Source organism: Geotrypetes seraphini, chromosome 7 (assembly GCF_902459505.1).
Source record: "Geotrypetes seraphini chromosome 7, aGeoSer1.1, whole genome shotgun sequence".
Classification (NCBI taxonomy): Eukaryota; Metazoa; Chordata; class Amphibia; order Gymnophiona; family Dermophiidae; genus Geotrypetes; species Geotrypetes seraphini.
This window is the reverse complement of record NC_047090.1, coordinates 123,774,031-123,796,072: the sequence shown is the minus strand read 5'-3', so window position 1 is coordinate 123,796,072 and position 22,042 is coordinate 123,774,031. Positions and strand designations below refer to the sequence as shown.

At 41.4% G+C, this 22,042-nt stretch overlaps 1 protein-coding gene across 1 annotated transcript in view; it reads left to right on the top strand.

Moving 5' to 3' along the window:
- Positions 1-22,042, top strand: part of SEC23A (Sec23 homolog A, COPII coat complex component) — a 144,874-nt gene that overhangs the window by 23,248 nt on the left and 99,584 nt on the right. The window contains exons 4-9 of the mRNA XM_033950990.1: positions 98-334; positions 4,041-4,120; positions 9,850-9,994; positions 13,871-14,029; positions 17,234-17,349; positions 17,950-18,073. Coding sequence (XP_033806881.1) covers positions 98-334; positions 4,041-4,120; positions 9,850-9,994; positions 13,871-14,029; positions 17,234-17,349; positions 17,950-18,073 — 861 coding nt within the window. The remainder of the gene's footprint in view (positions 1-97; positions 335-4,040; positions 4,121-9,849; positions 9,995-13,870; positions 14,030-17,233; positions 17,350-17,949; positions 18,074-22,042) is intronic.

Sequence of the window (22,042 nt, the reverse complement as noted above, 5' to 3'; positions counted from 1 at the left end):
GTGCATACCCTAAAAACCTAACTAGAGATCCTTAAGCACAGGTTTGGGAACCACAGTTTCAGAATATTCATTTTGTTCTAACATCTATTTTCTATAGCGTGGACCTCAGATGCCTTTAATATTTCTATATGTTGTGGACACATGTATGGAAGATGAAGATTTACAAGCCCTGAAGGAATCTATGCAGATGTCACTAAGTCTTTTACCGCCAACTGCCTTGGTGGGTCTCATTACCTTTGGGAGGATGGTGCAGGTTCATGAGCTTGGCTGTGAAGGAATTTCCAAAAGCTATGTTTTCCGTGGGACAAAAGATCTGACTGCAAAGCAACTTCAGGTACTTTGCAAGAAAACAAATGTGCAGTCTCTAATCCATGTTCCTTTAAGTTATAAAGGGAGTTTATGCATTTGAGTGATGGTCATGTTTGCTGCCCTGAGCACATGCGTTGGCAGATGACATACTGCACAGTAGTACTCGCAGTCTGTCAGGGGCAATGGTGTGGCACATCACCCAACCATATAAATTGTTTTGCCTGTTTGTGCATGGAAAATACATTAAAAATAATAACAAAATAAAATAAGACGGGCAGGTGGACCTTTCTAGTTAAAGTAATAGTTTTCATATGAAAATTAAAGCTATAGAGAATTTTTTGAAGTATTTTTGTTAGTAGTTTTTACATTATTTTTGGTAATTCAGTTGTTAGCTAGATCATCCCCTCTTTTTTGCTCTTCTGTATATTTAATCCCCATGGTGCTATTAATCAGAGATTCCAACTATCAGTAAATTTACTAACCTTCAGACTATAAGTACAAATTTGACAACCATCCAAAATTTTATTTCAGTAAAAATGTCAAGAGGTAACAGGGTCTACATTTCAAGTGAACAGTGGCTGGGCTCAGGCCAGTTTCTCCTTGGATTCAGGATCTCCGATACTAATACTCAAGGAGATAGGGACATTTCAGCTAATGTGTATATGATCAGTGCCATGTGTTTACAAACTTGTGTCCCTGAGGCTTTTTGTGTAGGCTGCATCTGGCCACCAGCAAACGGGGTCCAGAAATTGTGCTGTTGGATATAAAAAGAAAAAGAGAGAAGGTATGTATAAAGACAGTGTATATTACTTATAACAATTTATTTCATTATTATTTTTGAGTATATTTTCTCAAAAGCTAAAAAATCTATTGCGCATATTCATAACATGACCAAAAATTAGCACTTATTGAAATCCAAATGGCTTGCACCTTAATAAAGTCCTTTTGAAGTCCTCAAGTGCAATATCCATATCAAGATCAAAAAGACATTTAAACGGATAATAATCCAAAAGCTTGTAACTTCTTAGAGTCCTTTAGACATCCAAGGTTCCATTGAAATCCAGTCAAAAGTTCATTGAACATTTACAATATAGTAGAAAGTTTAAATATTGGACATATTATTAATGTAGAGTACTAACTCTCGGCTCAATATGTGACATTGTTAAATTTAAGATTTTGATAATGAAGAATAGACAATGGGCTCCTTTCACAAAGGTGTGCTAGCGTTTTTAGCGCACGCACCGGATTAGCGCGCGCTATCTGAAAAACTACCACCTGCTCAAGAGGTGATGGTAGCGGCTAGCGCACGCTATTCCGCGCGTTAAGGCCCTAACGCACCTTTGTAAAAGGAGCCCAACGTGTTGAATGAAAGTTATGAAGTTTGCAATGATGTTTGTATGGAAGCAATACTTACCTGTATCTCCATCCTTGTCTTAAGATTAATATGGTGTATAGGTTTTTCTTAAAGTAATACTGAAGAGTATAAAGTTTACTGGCAATTTGCACATTATGCATGATTATCATTTTCAACAACTCCTCCCTGATGAAGCAATTAACTTGTGAAACAGTAGAATCGCTGTGAGACTGCCAATGAACTTTTGACTAGATTTCAATGGAACTTTGGATTTCTAAAGGACTCTAACGGCCTCTTTTACAAAGCCGCGCTAACGGCTGCCACGCGGCAACAGCCCCAAAGCCCTTTAAATCTCTATGGGCTAAGGGGCCATTAGCGCGGCTTTGTAAAAGAGGCCGTTAGACGTTACAAGCTTTTGGATTATTATCCGTTTAAATGTCTTTTTGATCTTGATATGGACATATGCATAAGAACATAACAATTGCCGCTGCTGGGTCAGACCAGTGGTCCATCCTGCCCAACAGTCCGCTCCCACGGCAGCCCCTAGGTCAAGACCAGTGCTCCAAATGAGGACTGCAAAAAGACTTTATTAAGGTGCAAGCCATTTGGATTTCAATAAGTGCTAATTTTTGATCATGTTATAGATATGTCCAATAGATTTTTAGCTTTAGAGAAAATACACTCAAAACAATAATAAAATAAATTAAATAAATTGTTATAAGTAATATACACTGTATTTACAAGGGTATGCTTTAAGTCAGGGAAGTAACTTTATGCATGTGAATTGTATTGTCAACACTGGTGTTTTCCATAAGAAGAGAAAGTATTTGGAGAAAATACAGGTGCAAATGTTATTCTTGGTGGAATTCTGCACACAATATTTTAAAATTCTGCAATTTCTCCATCATAAGGCCTGAAATTCCTTCCTGCCTTTTCTTTTCTCAGGCTTCAGCCTCCTAAGTTCCCCCTCTCACTCCAACTGGAGTTCTGTCTCCCTCTAAATTCCCCACGCAGACCTTGATGTGACTTGGTTGCCTTCCTTGTTTTTTCTAGTTTAGGATTTGTTTGGCAAATTAGGAGTGTGTTGTTGTTGGTCCCTCTAAATTCCAACATGACCTGTAATTCTCTCTGCCCCTAAAGTCTCCCACATGCAATATCCCATTCTTTCATAGTTTCTCCTCACCTTCCCAGCTGTCACTGTATCTTTACTGGGAAATTTTGCACCTCATCATAAAACTATATGCAAAATTCTGCAGGCACAGAATCACAAATTCCCCAGCATGTACCTAAGGGGATAGTTTTATAGGGAGCTTTCCCTTTAGGTATGTGCCAGGACATTTTGCGATTCTGTGCCTGTGGAATTTTGCATGTAGTTTTATGATGAGGTAAAAAAAAAAAAAAGAATATTTTCCCTTGGTACCAGCAATATAAAGCTGCCTTCAGCCATGCACTGCATTGCTTCCACTAGCTTCCCCTTTGTATGTAGATTGTTCTTTCAAGTTGAGCTATGCCTGAGGCCAGCTCCTGTGTTGAAACTGTTGTAGATTAATGCAAGAGCTGGTCAGTAACAGAATCAGCACTGTGTGGCTATCAGGTTTTTCCTCCCAAAGGGAAGCCAGGCAGGAGCAGGGCTTTATAGCAGAGTGTGATGATCCTTAACAGTAAACTACAGGAATTTCTCTTGCAGAAATTGGGTTTTGGAAATAGTCCTGACTGGAAACATGGGTCCATGGGATAGGGAGGAAGAATTGGTGGCTGACTGAGAAGTATGGAAACAGAGAGAATAGAAGCAATTCTATTTTTAAGTGCAATCGATGGCTGATTGACTGGTTGGCTGGGAAAAAAAGATGCAATTTTCTGTTTGTGTGGGAGGGTTTGCAGGGGAGACTCCTGTAGGCATGAAGGATTTAAGGAAAGTAGGATTTAAAGTGGGGCAGAGGGGTGGGAGAGATTGAGAAGGCAGCTGGGATCAGATTGTCATTTGGCTTCAGATTTAGCTGAATAAAATTTATTTACCCCTGTGTCTACCCCATTGCATTTGGGGAACTTTAGTCATTGTGTCTTCCTTTGGAATACACTTGAGAAATGTGAACTACAAGTACCTGGCACCCACCACCTGTGAAACACATTAACACACAATGCTCTTTATGTAACTTTTACATTTCTGGTGCATAATTTCCCTAGAATGTATTTAGGGCTTGATTTTATCATTTTAACTGAATTTCGAGGAATCCAAGTGGTCCAGAGACTGATCTAGTCATACAGCCCTTAATTTCTTTTCACATTGGTGATCTCAATTGTTCTGGTCCAGTTTGTATCTACCATATTATTCTTTATGTACTACAAAATCAGTAATAAAGAAAATATTTAATTGCAGGAAATGTTGGGACTTGGTAAAGCACCAGTGTCACAAACAACTCGTGGTCCTCAAATTCAGCAACCACCACCTTCTAACAGGTAATGATAAAAAATATATTTGTTTCATTACAATTGCAAGAAACAAAACTTTTGTTTGATGCTTCACCGAGATTTAGTAGTAGGATTTGATCATAGATCTATTTTGAGGAAAATATTTGCTGTTACATAGAGAGCATCAGTGGAAATTTTAACAGAGGATATGAATTAAGCATTATTGCTGGAATTCAAAGCTGTCTGTATCTGTTTTGTACTAGATCTTTCCTGCCACACCTGTACAGAAGAAAGCCCCAAGTGCATGGAAAATCACAATTTCTGTAGTACCTGGGCGTTACATTTTTCAGGGCTCTCTTTTTACATTTTTATATTTCTTTATGAAAAAGTTAGAATCTCATGCAAATGTTTACTAAGCACGCATACATAAGAAGGATAATTTTATAAGGGATGCCAAGTGTTAGGTCAATTTTATACAAATAAGTAGGGGCCCATAAAAACACTATGTAGTTAGTACCAGAATTTGTACCTACGTTGCAGGTGTGGACATTTATACCTGCCCTGGAGCAGATGTAAATATCTTCACCTATAATTTTTGAGTACATGGATACATAATATGCAGATAATGTGTACTTCATAAAAACTTCACATCTGAACATTCCTACGAGCAAAGTATGTGCTATATCAGTGTGTATTTTATGCTATGGGTATTTTATTTGTGTGTATGTGGTCATATGCACATGAAAATGTCTTTTTGATAATGTTCAAAATCTAAATGCTATGGTTGCTGACAACCTATTTTCTCTATAACCATGTGAAGTAGCCCCACTGGGACAGCACTAGTTGCTGCTTCTGTTGAAAATACAGTATATGTTATAAATTCTTTTAGTCCAGTTACTTCTGTAAAATGCTTAAATATAGTGTCCTGATATGGTGACTTGTCTTATTGCATTGAATTAGCTGAAGGATGGAGAGAGCTTCTACCTTTCTTGGGCCTGCCTATTCCTTTAACTGCCTAGTGTGGAGGGGAGGAGGAATGGCTGGTTTTGTCAACAAGCAAATCAAATGTAGGAAGGGTGGTGTTAATAAATCCTCTTAATTAGACTTTCCGCTTGTTTCTGATAGCTTTTCCGTTCTGTATTGCCTTATAGGAACATAAAAGTTGCCATACTGGGACAGACATAAGGGCTTTTAAGCTCAGTTTTCTGTTTCCAATAGTGGCCATTCTTGTGCCGTGAGGGTTGTAGAGAGCCCACTATTTTGTTTTCATGTTCCACCTCCCATCACTCTGGGTTGAGCACCATCCCCTCAGTCTTACTCTCTACAAGCGAGGAGTAGCCTGTCTGTTCTGCTCGAGTTTAATTTTTATTATTTTCAGGTTTTTTATTATCCGGTTGGAGACTTTTGGTGCTGCAGAGGATCTCAGTCACCACGGGGCATCTCTGACTGTGAGAAGACACAGATTGTCAGGGCTGAGATCTGTAGCCCAAAGGCACATGCCTCGCATGATTCCTGTGTGGCCAGACTGCATCATTAGTTCTCAGAGTTCAGGGTTCACACCCTTGGGAGCAATCTCGCCCCTGGTTCATCCGCAGTTTACTTGAGCGGTTTACTCCAGAATCTTTCCGCAGTGGGTTTGAGTACAGACTGAGCAGTTCACTGGCAATTTTATTCGGGATCAGGGCCAACTGCATTTCTTCCCCCCACGATGTTGCGTTAGGGATTTGATAGTCCCAAAGGAGCAATCCATCTGTTGGACTCCAGGCTTGTAAAAATCTTCTCTCTCCTCTGATCAGTGGTTTCCTTATGCAGCTTCAGCACAGAAGCATGGCACAGTGGGTAAAACTGTTGTAGCCTATGGGGAAAATCGGGAGAGGTGGGGATCCTTAAAAAGCATTTTTGAAAGTTTCTAAAGTGTTTGAGGCTTGTGCAGATGAGGACAGAGCTTGCAGGAATGGGTTAGGGACAGGAAAATACCTCACCGGGACAGGATGGGAAAATTAGATCCCGCGGGGTTATAAGATCATCCTTACCACTGGTGGATTCCATGGAGGATTGGGGGGGAGGTTATATATATGCAATCAAGCTCCCAGATTCTATAAAGGGTGTTCAAACTTGCATACCCAAATTTGGGCACGATTATGAAATGCTCATGCAACTAAATTGGGTAACAAGCCAATTAACATCAATAACTGGATGCTAACAATCAATTATTGGTGATAATTGGCACCAATTTGAATTTGCGTGTGCATCTTGCTATGTGCTAGTCTATAAATCTTCAAGCCCAAATCCCATAGTATGCAACCCAAAGAGGGTGTGGCCATAGGAGGGGCATTCCTGAAATTGCATGTATTATAGAATACCATGGATGTGTGTTCAAATTGGGGCACCAGGAATTACACCTGGTTTCAGCAGGCGTAAGTCCTGCCACCCAAATTTGGGTTAAGCAATATTCTATAAAAGGGCTTTTTATAGAATAGTGCTGGATGCTGATTATTATTATTTTTTTTTCCCCCAGTACTCAAATTTGGGCACTATTTACTGAATCTGGTCCAAGGTGTCTGGTCCTGTGACAAATGCTGGCTGTCTGCATGCAGGTCGCTCCAAATATTCAGACTATGGCCAAGTGGCTATGTTCTATATCATGTAGTAACATAGTAAATGACAGACCTGAACTGTCCATCCAGTGTATCTACTGATGTCTCATCTGAGTTCCCAGATTTTTAATAGATACCTTATTTTAATTCATTCTCAACCTCAATTTTCTGCGACACTTTATTGTACCTATAAGTTTCAGAAATTCCTCAACACTACCATCCAGGAAATCAAAACTAGTCAGTAGAAAACTAAGGGCTCCTTTTACTAAGCTGGGGTTTTAGCGCGTGCTGAATTGCCGCGCGCGCTAGACCTTAATGCCAGCATTGAGCTGGCGTTAGTTCTCGCCGCGTAGCGTGGGTTTAGCGCACGCTAAAATCCTGCTTTTGCTAAAAATGCTATCACAGCTTAGTAAAAGGAGCCCTACATAACAGGCTCATCCCTAACAAATGGCCTTTTAAAAAAATATGAGACCTGATGATCGGTTTGCTGGATATAGATCTTTTTGCAATGAAGCACAGCACAAAATTGCCAGTATTGCAATCCAGGCAGCTAACAAAGTCTAGCTCCATATGCTTTTTCCAGCCCATGGAACCAGGGCATACTACACTTTTCCCTCTACTCTTTTTCTAGATGTCTTTGTATATTAAATCATACAGGATTTGCCATGCATCATAACTCATTTCTCCTCACTAGTCTCATCAAGCCTAATTTCCTGGGATGCTTTCACAAGCACAGGGTTGGCTAGTCTTTCTGGGGATTTACCATTTTTTACTAACAAAGCTATACTTCTATACTTCTGCACTTCTATACCCTCAGCCTAGTTGTTTGGATATTGAAAGACATTTAGTCACCATCATAACAGTAGAGGGGCAGTCCAAGGCATCCACTTGGCTACATATAGACTTCTCACAAGGGAATTGGTGTGATGGACAGGATTATAATCCCTTTTACTTGTACTTCAACAAAGTGGGAACATATTTTCTACTTTTCCAATGCTGAACTGGAAACAAATTACGTATGTGCCATTGCTGCCTATCATAGGAGGGAAGCCAGTGTTTCTACTATAGAATTGCGCGGGGACAGAAATCCTACCCGTCCCCGCAAAATTCACACCCGTCCCTGTGAGGAATCCCACTGTCCCCACCCATCCCCGCGAGGAATCCCCTCCGTCCACACCCGTCCCTATAAACTTCAGAAATAGTTATTTCATTTAATTATGCTACTGAATTAAAGGCTGTGGTAGAAACCTATTTACAAATAAGCAAAGAGACTTTATTAATTTGGAAATATTAATTGGGAAGAATACATACTTTGTAAACGGGTTTCTACCAGAGCCTCTAATGTAAATATAAAATATAAATACTCAGCTGATGAGGACCCCCAAGCTTTCAGCTGAGGACTTCCTCTGCAGATGGCTGGGGGTCCCTTTTGCCAAGCTTGGCAGTCAGCAGTAGCATCCCTGAGTCACAGATGCTGGCACCTCAGTTGGCTCAAAGATGCTGCCAGTGACTGCTGCGCTTGGTGGAAGGGAGATCTGGCCATCTCTAGAGAAAGTCCTCTGCTGGCGGTGCTTGGGGATCCCCACCAGTCACAGCAAGGGTCAACAAGTACTTCAACACTGTAGAAATAAAACCAGAAATGCATTTCCTTTTCTTTTGAACACAATACAAAGACATCTGCTATATACATTTCCCAAAGCTAACATATTTTAGTCAATAAATTCCGTTTTTTACCTTTGTTGTCTGGAGACTTATTTTTCCATAAAGTTGGTCCCAGTTTCTTTTTTCTGCTTTCCCATCTTCTGTAAATTCTTCTGTTGCTGTCCATTGGTTCCTCCTACCATGGTCCAGCATTTATCCCTTTCTCATCTTTCGTGCCTGCCCACCAGCCCCATGCCCAACATTTCTCCTTCTATCACCCCTCTCCAGCACCATACCACATCTCTCCCTCCATTCCCTTCACCACTATGTCCAACATTCCTCCCTCTTGCATCCATTTCAATCTGTCCCACTGTTCCCTTTCCACCACAATATTTCACCTTCTCATCTGTACCTCACTCCCTCCCTATGACCAAAAATTCTCCTTTCTTCCATTCCTGTGTACACAATCATCTCTTTCCTTCCCTTCCTCTCTCCCAAGTTCATGCCTTCTGTGTCCAAAAACGCATTCCCTCCCCCACCTCAGCATCTCTTTCCCTCCCTTCCTCTCTCCCAAGTCCATGCCTTCTGTGTCCAAAAACGCATTCCCTCCCCCACCTCAGCATCTTTCCCTCCCTTCCTCTCTCCCAAGTTCATGCCTTGTTTCCAAAAATGCACTCCCTTCCCCACCTCAGCATCTCTTTCCCAAGTTCATGCCTTGTTTCCAAAAACGCACTTCCTCCCCCACCTCTTTCCCTCCCTTCCTCCATCCTCTTTCCCAAGTTCATTGCTTGTGTCCAAAACGCACTCCCTCCCTTACCTCTTTCCCTCCCTTCCTCCATCCTCTCTCCCAAGTTCATGCCTTGTGCCAAAAATGCACTCCCTCCCCCCTTTTGTGTTCTGCCTCCCAGCCCTCATCTGCAAGCAAAATGGAGCTCGAGCCGCGAGGCTCATCTTCTTTTCCCTACCTGCCCTGCCGCAGCACACAGGTGACTGGAAGTCTTCCCGATGTCAGCACTGACGTCGGAGGGAGCGAGGGCTTTGCTTAAGCCCTCCCTCCGACTTCAGCGCTGACATCGTGGAAGACTTCCGGTCAGCTGTGTGCTGCGGCAGGGCTGGTAGGGAAAAGAAGACGAGCCTCGCGGCTCGAGTGCATCGAACCCTGCGGGATCCCTGTGACCCTAGGGGGCGTCCCCACAGGATCCCCGTGACCCGAAGGGGAAACCCGCGGGATTCCCGTCGTCCCCGTTCCCATGCAGCTCTCCAGTTTCTACACAATGTGGCAATTTCCTCCAGCATAGGACTTTTAATGTAGTTCTCAGTCAGTTAATGAAACACATTTCAAGCCAATAAGAGAACAATCCCTCAAGTTTCTTAGATGGAGAAGAGCAGAGCACCAGCTCTCTTTCAAAGTACCGGTGCCTTTTCTAAAATACTGTTTATTTGGTATAACAGTTTGTATGTATGAATCAGCTTTTTATAGTGTTAAATGCAAAAAGATCTAAAGCCAGAATGAATATGATTTATACCCCTTTTGTTCAGATTTTTACAGCCAGTGCAGAAAATTGACATGAATCTGACTGATCTTTTGGGAGAATTACAGCGGGATCCTTGGCCTGTGCCTCCAGGCAAAAGACCTTTACGTTCTTCTGGTGTTGCCCTTTCTATTGCTGTTGGACTCGTGGAGGTAAATCAAAATGCATTTAATATTTATTTCATGGGTGCAGCTTGGCTTTCTTAATGAAACCTTCCTCAATGTATGACAGTTGCATATTATTAGTCTTTTGTTTTCACATGTAATTATTTTTTTGTGTGTGAGGGTTTTTCCCTTCTAAGTTTCGTTGGTTTATTCTACAAGAACCTTATAACTCGCTATATTTAATCTCTGATTATAATTGGAATGATTTCCTGCATTTCATTAGTTTTTTACTATTTGTTCAATTTGTAAACATAGTTGTAAGATATGCATTCATTTGTTATGCACATAGGACTTTGGTTTAGTGGGCTATAAATAACAGCACTTGTGAGTTATGTCAGAATACCAGCAGTTGGAGACACAGAAAGTAGTTCTTTGTGATTTGCCCCTTAAGTGTATTGTGCAGTTCTAGACCTTCAGTATTTCTCTGTTTCCAGCAGAGGGTGATAGTGCTTCATGCAAGTTCTTACTTCTAAGCCCTTTTTGTTTCAGGGCTGCTACATTTTAACCTCTGGGGAAATATTTTTACTAACATCGAAGGAAATCTGCTGTAAGTCATACCTGTAGGTCTCCAAATCCTTTCCCATTTCTCCCCCTGCCTCTGAAGGGATAAGGGGTTGTCCAGCTTCCAAACTATCTAAATCGGACTCTTGGTCCATGTTAATAACCTGGATACCAGTTGAGTATTTGGAGTTCATTACTGGAGATTGTTAAAACCAGAGGGCAATACTCGGTGGTTCTGAGTCCTTTCCCTTCTTCCCCCACCTGCTGCTATTCAGAAGACAGACTCTCTAGAGCAGGAATGTCAAAATCAGTCACATTAAGGGGCTGAAATCCAAAACATAGGCTAAGTTGTGGGCCAGACCCCGCCCAATCTCTGCCCCAGACCCCGCCCCCATAATAGTACTAATTTTAACACCATTTTTTCCATTTATTTTTCATAAATACATACACAATATTATCTTATTAACAACACATAATTAAACTACACAACATTTATTCCTACCAGAACACAGATAACCCCTATGCAAATATGGTACCTCTTCTGTACGATTCCACAGTTTTGTTTCAGTCTCCACTTGCTGGTCATGATGAGATATATACCCATTTGTAAGGACTATACCAGTCTACAGGCTAACAGAAAGAAAATTAGCAGGTAAGAACCTAATTTCTCCTTTGATACTACTACAGTTGATAATTTTATATCAGTATCTTCATTGTCTTTTCTAACTAAAGTCTAAGAAAAGCTAGCATTAAATCAAATTCATAAATTTGTGGATGAGAGAGGCCTATTGGATCAATTCTAATTTGATTTTAAATTTAAACATAATACCAAGACTTTACTTATATCAAGGATCTCAAAGTCCCTCCTTGAGGGCTGCAATCCTATCGGGTTTTCAGGATTTCCCCCCATGAATATGCATGAGATCTATTTGCATGCACTGCTTTCAATGCATATTCATTGGGGAAATCCTGTAAACCTGACTGGATTGTGGCCCTCAAGGAGCGACTTTGAGATCCCTGACTTATATCCATCCTTGATGATATCTGAATTGGTTTTGATTTAAGGGAAAGTTTTCCTAATGGTTACATTAGACATTAGTGTAGCACTCGATACAATTAACTATCAGCTTTTATTGAGGAGATTACAAGCTTTTGGCATAGCTGGACATGTAGTTGATGTGGTTTACTTCATTCTTACAAGATAGTTACTTTCAGGTCAAATTGGGAACTCTTAGTTCAGGGGTGTCCAATGTCGGTCCTCGAGGGCCGCAGTCCAGTCGGATTTTTAGGATTTCCCCAATGAATATACATGAGGTCTATTTGCATGCACTGCTTTCATTGTATGCTAATAGATCTCATGCATATTCATTGGGGAAATCCTGAAAACCCGACTGGACTGCGGCCATCGAGGACCGACATTGGACACCCCTGCCTTAGTTCATCATAGGTTAAAAGTTGTTCAGGAGTTCCGCAAGGGTCATTAGTCTGCCCTGTTGTTTAACATACTGTATATATTGCACCACTCTGTAAAATATTGAGGAGTTTGGGTGTGCGGTACAGGCTTTATAACGATGATATTCAATTTTATTTTTCAATTCATGAATCTGTTTCTGATACATTTTTGTTTCTGGCATTATGTTTCGGTACTATTAAATCCTGTCTTTCAGCCAATAAATGGCATTTAATCCATCCAAAACTGAGGTTTTGTTGCTCCCTGAAAGATCGAATATTCAGTTTTCTGTGACTTTCTTATTACAATACTGAAATTCCCATTTTAGGAGAACTGAAATATTTGAGAGTACTTCTTGATTGTTCACTGTCAATGAAACCACAGCTCAAATTGTTTATTCAGAAGATATTTTTGAAGTTGAAATCGTTACGACCTTTGAAAAGATTGATGAGTCCGCCTAATTTTCATATAGTTGTACAAGCATATATATGCCCGTTGTTTGATTACTGTAACTCATTATTACATTTGGTTTGCCTAAAAAAGATTTAAGTGCTTTACAAATAGCTCAAAATGGTGCTGTTCATTTAAACCCCCTTCTACAAAATCATAGCGCGGTTTTTAGTGCTAGCTGCAGTGGTAACGGCTCTGACATAGTGAATTGGGAACACTGCTGCTGCTGTCCGGAAGAGATTCTTGACGCTAGTGCCGGTCGTCAAAGCACCCAGAGAGAAACACCCCCCCTTCGGTACATCACTATCTTTCCTATGGGGGGGGGGGACATGCTGCTATGCACAACACAGACACCGGAGCCAGTATCCCTAATACATGCCCCCAACCCCTGAAACAGTGACCGCGACTGATCTACTGTATGTTGAACTGGGCAGAGCCTTGAGCATCTGCGCATACTCAAGGTCTACCAACTCCCATCCCCTCTGAGATTCTCAGAGGAGGTGGGAATGAGCGAGCCTTTGAGCATCTGGATGCTTGAGGCCCCGCCTGGTTCCATATACAGCAGATTGGCAGCAGCACAATCCACGAGTTTATGGAGGTCAGTGGTTCTGGAGGGGGGTGCATGGAGGTCAGTGAATCTGAAGCAGCAGCAACAACGGGTATATGGGGATCACTGACTAGGGGTTGGGGGCATGTATGTGGATAGCGGCTCCAGGGACCGTTCGTGTATTGTGGATAGAAGCTCAGAGGGGAGGACGACCCTGTAGTTCAGCAAGAGGAGGACAGCTTTACCAAGTGGTCAGGTGGTAGCTCAAATATAAACCAAGACCCCCGTTTTTGGACCATTTTTCTGACCCAAAAATCTCAGTTTATATTCAAGTGTATACGGTAAGTGACTTGCCCAAAGTAACAAGGAGCAGCAGTGGGAATCGAACCTGGTTCCCCAGTTCTTAGACCACTGCACTAACCATTAGGCTACCTCTCCATCTAAGAGTTTACTTTCACTATTACATTTGCAGTTGTTGAGAAGAGATAGTGGACCACATGTCCCAGGCATGAGTGACTGTGATCAGTATGCATGTTTTATTTGTATTATTTATTTATAAGGATTTATTAAAAAGATTTGGGGGCCATTGACGATTTATTCTAGTGATCAGACATCTTAAACACCAGAATATTGGATAAGATAAGGGGGGGTGGGATTATGACGGATAATATATTGATAGTTAATATTTATTGGTATGTGGGTGGGAGGGGTGGGTTTCTTATATAATTATTTATTTGGAATAATACAAATAAGAATGTCAAGTGATGAATTAAGGTATTTATAAATGAATGTTGTACACTTGTTGTAATTTTTGAAAATGAATAAAGATTATTTTTAAAAAAAGGATTTATTAAAAAAAATATTTAGGAGATTTGCACATATATATATTTTAAAGCCCATATTTTTTTTCAAACAGTGTACTTTTCCTAATACTGGGGCTCGTATAATGATGTTTATTGGAGGACCAGCCACCCAGGGCCCAGGAATGGTTGTAGGCGATGAACTTAAGACTCCTATCAGGTCATGGCATGATATTGAAAAAGACAATGCTAAATATGTTAAAAAGGCAACAAAGGTAATAAGTTTGAACTTTTGTTTTTCCCTGAAGAAAGTCTCCTGGTGTAAGACAACAGAAATAATTACATGACTATAATTTATTTATGTATTTATTTTACAGCAAAAAACCTAGGGCTCCTTTTACTAAGCCGTGGTAGCAGTTTAACGCACGTAATAGCCTGCGCTAAACCGCCGGCTGCGCTAGCCGCTACCATAGAAACATAGAAATAGACGGCAGATAAGGGCCACGGCCCATCAAGTCTTCCCACTCCAATGACCCTCCCATAGAAACATAGAAATAGACGGCAGGCGGTAGTTTTTCGGCTAGCGCGGGATGAAAAGTCGTGCGCGCTGAAGCGGCTTAGTAAAAGGAGCCCCTAATGATGACAGCACATATACATACTCTTTTATGTTTCTGATTTAACAATTTGTGATAAAATTTAAATAAAAATGTATCTTGTTTTGTTAATACAAAATGCCATAAATTCTGAGTAAATTTGGTTAAAAAATTGAAAGTCTGGTTAATCCATAAATATAATTAATAAAACCCAAAGGACCTAGTTAATCAGAATTTTTTGATACAGAGTATGAATGTGGAAAAATAACAGTGATCTGACCTTTTAATGGTCTCTTGTAAAAAAAAGTAGCAATAGAGAAAAGACATTGCAAAATGTGTTCTTGTTTTACAGTAATTTCCATGCTTTACACGCTAAGCCCAGATATTCAGTGCTGGCCGTTTCCAGCAACTGGCATTGAATATCTGGTTTTACTTTTGGCCGTGGCAACTTAACCGGTTAAACTGAAATTCATCGCTAACCAGCTAGTTGCTTAGGGGTCAAAGATAGGCCTATTTAAATGGCTTATTTTGGCCACTAAGTACTTAGTTGATTAGCACTGAATATTCTTGCGTAACCAGCTAAGTCATGTGGTTAGCTGCTAAGCAAGTATCTTGCAAAATTTGTGAAGCCGTGGCACACTAAAGGTGGTGGCTGTGGCTCGAGGCATCTCGAAGTGTGCAGATATCAATATGATGATATCACATGCATGTGTGATGTCATCACGTCAATGCATGCACAAAGGCCCTTCAGATGGGCCCTGAGCAGTGGGGGTGCTGGAAAGGAACACATGCGGAGAGAAGGAGAGGCGCTGGCTGACTGCCTACAGGATGTGCCTCTCCCTGTGAGAGGTACATCCTGTAGGCAGTCAGCTGGCGCCAGCACCTCTCCTCCTCCCCAGCATCTCACAGCATAAAGTTTGCGATACACTGCGCTAAGCTCTAACATTCAGCAGAGATAATTGGCTATTTCATGCTGAATATAAACGCTTAGCTGGCAAAGTGCTATTTAACAGGCTAGGAGCGCTAAATATTGCAAGGATTCAATTTAGATGGTAAGACCTTAAGATCCTTATCCACTTCATTCCATTGCATACTGTAATCTGCTTTCTTTTTTAAGTTCCATCTGTCTGAGCTGTAAATAGTGAATTAGTTGTTGTATTAGGAATACCTCACTTAACCTGTTAAAATGTGGGAAACAAATCCTATCTGCTGTATGTGGAACCGGGCGAGGCCTCGAGCATCTGTGCATGCTCAAGGCTTGTTCATTCCCGCCTCCTCTGAGAATCTTGGAGGGGATGGGAGTCGTCAGACCTTGAGCATGCGCAGATGCTCTTAGGCTCCGCCTGGTTCAACATGCGGTGGATCAGCCGCAGCAGAAGATCACCTAAAATCTTACATCTCCATTGCTTTCACAACTTTGAGTAGGATAGCTCTTATAATGAGCCCAAGATCATATATATGATAATGCTTTTTATGTCATTGATACCATTGGTACTTCATTATCTTCTGTTGTCAGATTCAGGTTCACTTAAGGTTCACTTCAGTGCTTTCTTAGCTTACCATGGCCAGGTAGCAGACTAGTCTATTGCTAAACATCATTTAGTTAGAAATTTATGAAACGTCTCTTCAATTGTAAGCCTCCAATTTGTAGACCTTAATTTAGTACTAGCCCAGCTGATGAAACCACCTTTTGAGCTGCTAACTCTGAAACTCGTCTTTTAGAAGACACTCTGGGCTAGATTCACTAACCTTCCGATCCGTGGGCGATTGGAGGCAGGCCAACCGATTCACCAACCATCTTCATGCAAATGGGGGCGATTGGAGGCACGCCCCCATCCAACGACACGGATCGCGCTGGGTAGTGATCCCGACGCATGCACAGATCATCTACTTTGCCTGTAGATGGTCTGCGCATGTATTTGCTGTCTTTTTTTTTTTTTTTTTTTTTTTTACTGGCCCTGACTCTCCTTCTCTCTGCCGCCCTTCTCTGCAGTGTGTGCCCGTGGGTTTAAAGCGGGTTAAAACCATGGGCTCACACTGCAGAGAAGGGCAGCAGAGAGCAGGAGAGTCGGGGGAGGCAGAGAGCAGGTCGCAGAAGAGGGCAAGTTTATTGCAGGGGCTGGCAGGACCGTTGGAAAGGACATGAGCGACTGGTCCCTAGCAGTCACTTCTTGTTGATCGGCCAGCCAAGTCAGTGTTAAAGATTTTTGTTTAGTGAATCACTGCCTGCCTATTTTTCATGCCATTTCCCCTCATTTGCATGGATCGGAATCAGATTGGCAAAGAGGTTAGTGAATTGGGTTGGAGGAAAATCGGTCTGCTTAGTGAATCTAGCCCTCTGTTCCTTGTAGCCAGACCACCGTAATAGTGAACTGCAGGCATTAGTCTTTTTATGAACCATATACACACTTTTTTTTAGTAAAAGAGTGACTCTCAGAACTCATTCAGAGTTCTTGTCTAAAGTAACCTTCTCTTATTGCAGTTGCTACATACATGCCTTACTGATTGTTTAAAAAGCAAACAGTGGGTCTTTTTATTTCAGTTAATTATGAGGAAGGCTTTAAATCCATTTATCTGGATAAAAATGGTTTTGTTTACATAAATCAGCTGCCTGAAACCTGTTTTTATTCAATGTGGCTAAAAGTCTAATATTAACAGTGTATCCAAATGTAACCATGATATTATGACCTCATATGCTTTACAAGAAGTGATGTTTATTTCATGGCTGAAGACTTTATATAAAAAAGTAAAGTGTTCTAGAAGAATAAGACCTATGGAGGATTGACATCTATAAGAGCTAGGTAGGTATGGTTCTGATTAAAATATAATAAGGTGCAGATACAAACATTTTAATATATTTGTATTTTTTGTTTTGTTTTTATTCAGCATTTTGAAGCTTTGGCTAATCGTGCAGCTAATACTGGTCATGTTATTGACATCTATGCCTGTGCATTGGACCAGACAGGTCTCTTGGAAATGAAGTGCTGTCCCAATTATACAGGGTAATGCCATTAAGTTTGTTTCAAATCCTAATTTTCATTATTGTGCTGATTTTAGTTTTACTAAGCTAAAAAAGTTTTAACATTCCATTATTTAAATAAAACTCAAAGTTGGTGGAGTAGCCTAATAGAGCAATGAGCTGCTAAGGAATGGAAGCCAGAGTCCAAATCCCATCGATGCTTCTTGCGACTTTCACCAAATCGCTTAACCCTCTGTTGCTTCGGATACAAAAATATATTTGTAAGATCTTTGGGGATGGAGAAGTATCTAACATAGTTTATTGGGATTTATTAACCACCTTTATGAACGGATTTCACTCAAGGCAGTATACAACAGATATAGCTTGACATAGTTTACAATTAATTGTGTTAGCAGTTTTACTACTTGAACCTTTTCTTCATCAGTCCGACATAATTTTCAAATTTAAATCAAGAAAATGATGTCTGACTGATGAAGAACGCAAGGTTCAAGCAGTAAAATTGCTGGAACTGCATACTTCTAATGGTTCAAAGAAAGTTGGGTTTTTGCTGTGGGATAGATTTGGTGTGCATATTTTTCTGTCTTACACAGTGTTCTTACTTGTCATTTTATGAAACTTCCAGAGGTTACATGGTGATGGGAGATTCATTCAACACTTCCTTATTCAAGCAAACATTTCAGAGAGTTTTTACGAAAGATGCTCAAGGACACTTCAAAATGGCTTTTGGAGGAACATTGGAAATAAAGGTAAGGATGCAGAGCATATAGCCAACCTCCAGGTTCTTGTACATAAAACTGAAATGGTGTTAGAGACAGCTGTAAAAGAAGCGTGGGATGAACACAGAAGATCTAGAATCAGAAAATAATAGTAAATATTGAAGAACTAAGGCCAGTACTGGGCAGACTTGCACGACATTTGTCTGTATGTGGCCTTTTGGTTGAGGATGGGCTGGGGAGGGCTTCAATGGCTGGGAGGGTGTAGATGGACTGGAGTGAGCTTTGACAAAGACTTCAGTAGTTGGAACCTAAGAACAGTACCGGGCAGAGCTTTGGATTCTTGCCCAGAAATAGCTAAGAAGAAGAAAAAAAAATTTAATTGAAAGAGGTTGGGCAGACTGGATGAACCATTCGGGTCTTTATCTGCCATCATCTACTATGTTACTATGTTTATTTTTCAGAGGAAAAAAAAACCCAGTACAAAAGCCATCAATTAAAACATCAAACATAAGAACAAATTCTCAGTCACTGTGGTCGTAGTGTCTTAATTTGAACAAATCAAAAGCTAGGGTTCTGCCACTCTCCTCTGACTGGCAGTTTGTCAGCATCATACTCTTTCTCTCCTTTCAAGTGATTCATAGCACTTTTCTCCAACCAGCCCCTCTCTTCCCTCATCCCATCTACATCACATTGTATTGCCAATTGGTTTTCATTTTTCCCTAATTTCTTCTTCCCCCTCACTCTTCTTTGTCCTCTTCCCCTCACAACTACTCACTCCCTCTGCACTTTTAATTTTCTCCTCTGCATAAGTATAATTTGATGTTTTATATTTGGGAGGCAAGGAATTTAACAGCTCTTTGCCTGCTCTGTTCCTTAAATTTTTTTTTAGCCTGTTCTGCTTCATTTTTCCTTGACTCAGCCTTCTATTTTCCTTTACTCCCTAGCAGGCTCCAATACACTTTTCCCTAGCTAATTGCTGTTCCATGCAGGGTTGGCTTATCCATCCCTTTATGATTCCCACTTTTCACTCTCCTCTACAGGTGAGACTTCCTTTTGTTTGTAGATCTAATTCTTTTTCAGTTTGAGACTCCACAGTCTGGGATCATTTCCCTGTTCTGCTTTCCCTGGCTTCAGGTACATTCCTTTTGCACTGCAGCACTTCCCCTGGCACTCACAGATTCCAGGCCAATGGCCACCTTCTGCCTGCAGAGTCCATATCGGATCCTTTGCCACATGCTCAACCTGAGTTCTGTAAGCCCAGCAAGGATCACAGTTTGAAACCTCAAAGATTAAATGCTGATTGGGGGAACATGTTCTAGCACCTCAGGGCGTAGCACTCATACTAAGCCACTGTGTTCTGGGCTGCCTGTAGTATATTGCTCCAGTGGCCAAGAAACAAGCATCCATCTCAAGGAGCCGAGTTGAGACCTGGGAGATGGTTGCATAGTTTTACCAAGAGTAAAGAGGGGACCAAGCATTCAGCAATTAAGCAAGAAGAAGGCCAGGGAGCCAAACCAGAAAACATACAGAGTTTGTGAGACAGCATGTCCTTTCTCCCCCACTCCCAACACTGTCAACGGTCTCCTGCCACCTCTTCTTACTGCTGTGTTACTTCTTTAGGCTCACATAGCCCAGTGCCCCCACCATTTCTACCTCCTGCGGAATGTAATGGTGGAATAATAATTTTAATTTTTGTAAGGAATAGGAACATTGCTTCTTTCCATTCTCCCTCATTTTAGTCCGACCATAGCTCTTCTCAATATCAGAGCTGCCAAGAAAAAGTAAGTTTAAAAAGGGAAATTTTCAGCTCATGGTATTCCATCCTTCCATAACGTCTTCCCCTTTCCCCATCCTTATTTACCCCCAGTGACTGTAAGGTTGGAAGAAAAGAGCAGATACCAGAAGCTACCCAAAACTTACCCAGCCCAGTTAGTAATATTATATCTCCCACCCAGTGATTTGTGGGCTCATTCACTCGTGAGGAGAGGCCGATAGATTTGAACCAGGATCATAAAAATCTAAAAGCTATCTTGTTGCTTGTTCTTATTTTTTTTCTTCCTAGTCTCATCCCTCCTGCCATTTCCATCCCTTTCTTCACCTCTTAGGCTGAGAAAAGGATTCCGAGAAGAGAGAGGGTCAGTTTGGAGAAATGAAGCACTATCTCCCCATCAACCCCCTGCTCTTTGAATACCACATAGTTCCCCTTGTCTTCATTTGTTTCTTTCTTCAGCCCATCCTTCACCCACTTATTTTTGTATCACAGCCCATGCCTCCCTGCTTGCATTCACTTCAGCTCTGTTCCCCCTTTCACAGTCCATATCTCTTACCTCAGTCTCTTTCCTCTCACAACCTATCAGTAACTGTGCTACTCTTTCCTTACCCTGCTTCTTTATCAATTCCTCATTCCTCTCCCAGTGCCTCCCTTGGCACTTTTCCCCATCTCTGTGGTAGACCAAAGGCAGGAAGCTTGTCTGACCTACATTGTTGTTCTTGTTTGCTCCCTACTATTAGCCCATTGCTCAGACATTCCTTAGCCAGCCAGTAGGCTGCAGGGGGAAGCAGGACCAGTAGCTTAGGAAACACCAAACTTCTGCTTTCCCCTGCAGGCTATTGGCTAGCTAAGGAATGTCTGAGCAATTGTGTCTTCTAAGCCAGTGTTTTTCAACCTTTTTTGGGCAAAGGCACACTTGTTTCATGAAAAAAATCACGAGGCACACCACCATTAGAAAATGTTAAAAAATTTAACTCTGTGCCTATATTGACTATATATAAAGTAATTCTCTTGAATAGGAATCAAATAAACACAAAGAAAGTATTTTATAATTACTTTATTATGAAATATTAAGTAAACAGAATAGTGAAAAATTATAAAATACTTTATTCAGTGCGAAACCTGGGCCTGTTTGGCTGAACACAAAGCTGATATTCTGGCTGGAATCGAAGAAAGACACACACGTAGCTCTTCGTCAACAGCTCTCAGTCTCTCTCTGTATTTGGTTTTTATAGCATACAAAAATAGACAAATATACCCTCCATCCTTTTTATTAAACCACAATAGCAGTTTTTAGCGCAGGGAGCTGCGCTGAATGCCCAGCGCTGCTCTTGACGCTCATAGGCTCCCTGCGCTAAAAACCACTATTGCGGTTTAGTAAAAGGTGACCATATTGTAAAATATAGACAGCAGATATAAATTCAGAACTGTGCATAGTAAGTGAAGGGAAGTTTTCATCTCTGGGAATTTACCCAGTTAACTATTAAGTTATTTGGGCAAATTCCTTTGAAAACTGTGGTAATACTGCCTCCACTTTGCTAAATTTAAAATAAAATCATTTTTCCTACCTTGTCTGGTGATTTCTGGTTGCACTTTCTTCTTCTGACTGTGCATCCAATCTTTCTTCCCTTCTATCAGCCTGTATGCTTTCTCTCCTCCACACCTCATTCCCTCCCCCAACTTTTTCTTCCTCTCTCCCTGACCTTTCTTTCTTTTTTCTGTTTCTCTTCTTTCCTTCTGTTTCCCTGCCTGCCCCCTTTCTTTCTTTCTCCCTGCCGTTCCCCAAGCCACTGCCGCTGCCATCGGGGAACAGGACCCACCAATGGATAACAGGCCCCAAAGCCGACGCCGATGCATGCTCTCCCTGACGTCAATTCTGCAATCGGAGAGGAAGTTCCGCCCAGCCAGGCAGTGATTGGCTGGCCCGAACTTCCTCTCTGACTGCAGAATTGACGTCGGGGAGAAGAAGACTTATCGGCTCGATAGATTAGATCGCCAAGACAAAGTGAGTCCTGGGTGATCGACTCACTTTGCCTTGGCGAGCTACTGGCGCCCCTGCCTCGGGCCCCCTGTCAGCTCCGGGCCCCTGAATGCAGGACTGGTAGTACTGCCCTGATGGCGGCCCTGCGGCACACCAGGCAACATCTCGCGGCACACTAGTGTGCCGCGGAACAGCGGTTGAAAAACACTGTTCTAAGCTACTGGTCCTGCCTTCTTTGCAGCTTATA